The following is a 4,939-nucleotide window of genomic DNA, read 5'->3' on the forward strand; positions in this document are numbered from 1 at the left end:
GAGGGACTTTAAAATAATTTTCACATCATTTCTACTGCACCTGCATCCGGAACATATCATCCCCTCAAATTCTCCCACGTGGTCCCTGCAGGTAAGTGTGGGTGAGAGCGCGTGCGGCTCGTGGTGTTTGGGGAGTGTAAGAGAGCACGTGTGTCAGAATGGCGCGTGTCACAGTGCGCGTGCATGTGCCGCCCTGGCGCGCGTCTCCATAGCTGCGTTGGCCGCGGCAGGCTAGTCTCTCTCGCCCACTTACTTACTGGAAGCTGCGCGGGAACAACACAGCGGGCGCGATTGTGAGTGAACGCGGTCGGGCGCGCGCGGTCGGGGGAGGGGCGCGCGGGCCCGGGCACCAAGCGCAGGCGCAGAGTGCGAGAGCCTGGCCGCGGCCGCCGCAGAGCGCCGGGGGCGGGAGGAACGCGCGCTGGAGGCTGTTATGGCCGCCGCTGCCGGCTGTTGAGGGGCTCCGCCCGCGAGCGCCCGCCGCCGCCGCGGACGATGGTGACCGCACGGGTAGGTCCGCTGCCGCCGCCGCTGCCACCGCCTCCCAAGACGCAGCAACCAAGGCCTGGCTCAGAGGAGCCGCCGCTGTGAACCGCGCTGTCCCGGCCCCCGTCGCCAGTCGAGAACGGGAGGGTGGGCAAGAGAACCGGGGAGTCGCAGAGCACACCCGTCCGCCCGCCGGCAGGAAAGCCCCGCACCAAGGGGAGCAGCAGCCCGAGGTGACTGCCCCGGCGCCTCTTCCTATCCCGGTGGTCCTCGTCCGCGTTCCGCATCCTCCATCCCTTCCCCTCCCCCATTCTGGCGCCAGCTCCATCTCCCCCTCCGCCCTCTCTCGGGTTCTTCTCTCTCCTCCCCTCCCCACTCTCGGCACTCTCTCCCTCCCACCCACCAGCCCCAAGCGCGAGCCGCGGACTCTGCCCTCCCCTTCCTGCGCCCCGCTCTGAGCCCCCTTGCCCTGCTTCTGGCCGTTGTCGGTGGCTACCTCCTCACTCTCCCCACCTTTTCTCTGTTCCAGGGCCTGGAGGTCCCTGAGCACGCCCTGGCGTTCCTCAGAAGCTCTTACTTCTGGGCTCTACCTCAGTTCCGCTTCTCGAGGCCTTTTACAAGCTCCTCTCTGATCAGCCCTTTACCTCCAGTTTCTATTTCCAACTTTTTACTCATTTTGTGCCTTTGTCCACTTTGCCTCCAAGCTTTCCGCCCGTTTTCCCTTCGCTTCACTCTTTGGTCTACGCATCCCTTTTCGTGCCATTTGAGGATCTTGGGGTGTGTGTGGGGGAGTGCCGAGAGGCCTGTCTAGCAGTTTTTCGAAGAAGGACCCATTGCTCTGCATCCCGTCCGCCTCTTTTTACAGTAAGAGGGCCCCCATCCCTTCCTTTTTTGTCTCCTTTCCCGCAGGCCATCTCTCTGTCCTCCTTCGCCACGTCTGTCCTCAGTACCCAAGACCCCCAAGATCTATGCCTTCCTTGCCTTCAGGAATGAGTTCCCTTTCTGTTTGGGAGTGATGAACTTTGCCTGCCTCTTTCTTCGGAAGTCTTTTAGTTTGTGACATCGTGAAGACAGCACCTTTGGCAAGGCGAGAGGAGATCTCTTGAGCCTTTGCTGGCAGAGTTTTTACTGAACGTAATCCCGTAGTCCCGCGGCGGCAGCGGCTCTGCTGCTGTTGCTGCGCTGCCTGCTTTGCAGGGAAGCTGGGTTGGGGTTACTATAGTTCAAACGCATCTGAGCTCAGCAGGCGTGGGGGAGGAGGTTCGGGGAGAGGAAAGGGGCTTTGCAGTGAGAAGGCATCAAAGATTAATGGATGCCTTTGCATGGCATTCTTTAGTAAACAGGAAACTACCCTGAAAGGGAAGAAAACTGTCTTTTTATTTTTTTAAAACACGGAGTGTGCAATTCTATTGAATTTTGAATGATACCCAAAAGGATGTGCTGTGGGTGCTGCAGTCGTGACCCAGGCCAAGCGCCCAATGGCAGAGGTTTTCTTTCCTCTGACTCCTTAAGTTGAAATATGGCCCTTGTATTACAGTGGTTTCCGTATTTTTGCTGTTTTGGAGATGATGAGAAAGCACCGAATTGCTGGTAGTTTATATGGAAATAGGGTACATACAAAGTTAGTTAGCAACGTGTGCGAGTGGGGAGGACCAGCTACATTTAAAACGTGCCAGTGCTTATGTGAGAGGTGCTTTCTCTTTCCCGGTGTCTTCAGTTTTTGGCTGAGTTTACTTAGGATTTTAGGTTCTGGCTCAGGACTTAACTGTCCTAACAGATTTTGAGATATGTTTTAGCTGATGGTACATTTAAAACAAAAACAAAAAACAGGCTGGGACAAAGGAAGGAGATTTATGTTGAATAAAGATTTTTTTCTTTAGATGGAGGAGAAAGGTGTAGAAGCTTTCAACTCTAGTATTGTACTGAACAATTTTTAATCTAGTCATGTGATATTTGTTTGCCTTGCCAAACTTTTTAAACGAGTTTTTCTAGAAAAGACGTGAATGCTGTTATTTTCTTTTTTGTAAGATTACATCATTTTCCATTTAGTTGAACTTAGTTCTTCAACAGAAAGCAACTGTAACTTAAAAAGAGGCCTTATTTTTTGGTCAGGGTAATTTGTTTGATTTCTTCATAATAAAACCAAAAATCTGCGTTTTCATGAAAATGTAAGATATGAGGCACCCTGTGTTTACTAGCCCACAAATATGAATGGTGAACAACTGTACAATGACATTATTGTGTATATAAGTAGTGATTGTTGCTTTCCAGCCTGGGAAAGTCATTTAATGAAATCATTGTGGTTTTATTTTTGGTTAGCATTTCTTGAGCCATTCTTGGGGTTTTTGAAAAGAATTTTCTTTTTTTTTTTTTTTTTAAGTTTTCATTGTCTAAAGCATCTTTGAGTCATGTTTGTTTAATTTATGATAACTTGCAGAGATACCGTGTTGGACTATTACTATCCCAGTTCTGTTCACAGTTCAAGGAGAAGATTTCTTTCCTTTTTTCCTTCCTTTTCCTACTTCATACAACATGTGAGTCAACATAGAGGCTGCAGACTTACACATAGTGCCCTGCTTCTTCCATGTGCCAATTTATCTATATTAAAGGAATAATTTGATGACTGTTGCTCTATTTTCAAGTCAGATTACAGGAATATCAAACTAAAATTTAATTTTTCAAGCAAACATAATTTGCATAGAAGGTAAAAAGTGTCAAACTTTGTAAGGCCAGAAGTAGTTAATATATTTGCCTTTTGAATGTGTCAGGCCTTTAAATTTTCTTTGCCTTCAGTTCTTCTGTTAATATTTTGGTTTTAAGAGAATTTTGAATTCCTTCTAACTTTAGTTTAAAATATGCTTATTAGCTCAGTCTGACAAAAATGATAAATTAGGCTTGAACCAAATTTAGAGATATAATCTCTATTTAGGAGACAAGGCTCCATTTTTCCTTCATGCTAGTAATCTAGCAATTTGGCAGGAGCTGTGTATAATTTCAGGTGTCTGCTGACAAGATAAATATTTCAAAATTTTGTTTAGTTATTGGCTTTAGTGTGTGATGCTAGAGTGTTGTGTATAGTACTTATTTGTGATAGTCAACAACATGTCATGTGCCACTTGTATTTTAGAAAGGTTCAAAACCTTAAGGTTTTGGGGAAAAAATGGTTTATTTTCTCTTTTCCTTTTACAGCTCTTCTGAGTAATTTAACTTGATTTTTCCATGGATTAAATTTGCTTGCACATGACCAGTTTACCAATGACTTTCTAAAATATCACTGATACACTAAGTGGAACATTCAATAAGCAATAAGTGTATTATTGGGTATTTTTCATTCTATCCAAGATCCTCTTTATTGAGGCATTTGAGTCTTCAGTTTACTGTGCAGTAGAGTTTGGAGTTTTGTGTTTTTTCTTGGATAGCTTTAGAGACCCAAGATTTTCTTTTTATCCTTATTTGTAAGGCGGGGGAGTGGTGAGGGTCATTAAGAAGGAACATGTACCATTCTGCTAATGGGCGCCTTTTGTAGTAGAGGTGATCTTCACTAAGAATTCCCTAGCAGTTCAGATCCTGATTTCTAATGCAGGATTTGTTATTTGTTTACTTAAAAACAATTTTTTTAAACCCCTTTAAGAGCTACAAAAAATGGTAGATGTTTTTAGAAAAAGAAATAATTGAAAACAGGTAAGCTCTTCAAGTCAGGTGAAATAACTATGGACTGCAAGTAGTATTAACTCAGAAATAACATTTTGTGTTACTTACAAAAAGAGAAGTAGGTTTGTATTGGATTCTAAAATATGGAAAAACAGTTCTTTTCTTTTTTGATACATGGAATAGCTACAAATGTCATCAGTGCTGTTATTATCTCAGTGCATGGTAATTTTCACATACATTAGTGAGTGGTTCCTGAGAAAAATTAGTCTTTCATGTGCTTTGAAATAAAGTAAGGGTTTGTGGAGTTAGCAGTTTGACTAATAAAGTAAGAAGTTATTTTCTCTGTATGTCCTTAGACACATTGCACTTTTTCCCAACAATTTATTTTTTAAGCCCCCAACGTAATGATGAAATTAAAAAGTGCATTTTCTATAAAATTTGACAAATACAAAAAGATAGAAAGAAGGGTATAAAAAAATGACCCCTGGCCCCACTAGCAAAAGAATGTTACTATGAATATTTTAGTGTATTTCTTCCCACAATTTTATTTTATACTATCATGTGGCCTTTGAGAATTTAGTTTAGGTTCCTAAATGCTGTCATTTGCAGTAAATGTTGATAAGAGATTTTTTTCCTATTGGCTTTTCCTCCTTAGGACATAGCTATTTGTTTTTGATTCTCTCACAGTATTATTTTTCTCTTATATATAAAAATTATTAAAAACTTGTTCATTTGAAATAATCAGAATTACAGTATTTATAAAATAATTTTGCATTATTTGTTATATATATATATATATATA

The 4,939-nt window shown here is 43.3% G+C and overlaps 1 protein-coding gene across 1 annotated transcript in view; it reads left to right on the top strand.

Annotated features, from left to right (window-relative positions):
• Positions 1–2,051: 2,051 nt before the first annotated feature.
• The window catches only part of RNF145 (ring finger protein 145), an 82,792-nt gene continuing 79,904 nt past the window's right edge, over positions 2,052–4,939 (top strand). Inside the window, 2 exon segments of the mRNA XM_042782191.1 lie at positions 2,052–2,111; positions 4,146–4,167. Of these exon segments, the coding sequence (XP_042638125.1) occupies positions 2,052–2,111; positions 4,146–4,167 (82 nt within the window).

This window comes from Orycteropus afer, unplaced genomic scaffold (genome assembly GCF_000298275.1).
Source record: "Orycteropus afer afer isolate SDZICR_OR568_19922 unplaced genomic scaffold, OryAfe1.0 scaffold00257, whole genome shotgun sequence".
Classification (NCBI taxonomy): Eukaryota; Metazoa; Chordata; class Mammalia; order Tubulidentata; family Orycteropodidae; genus Orycteropus; species Orycteropus afer.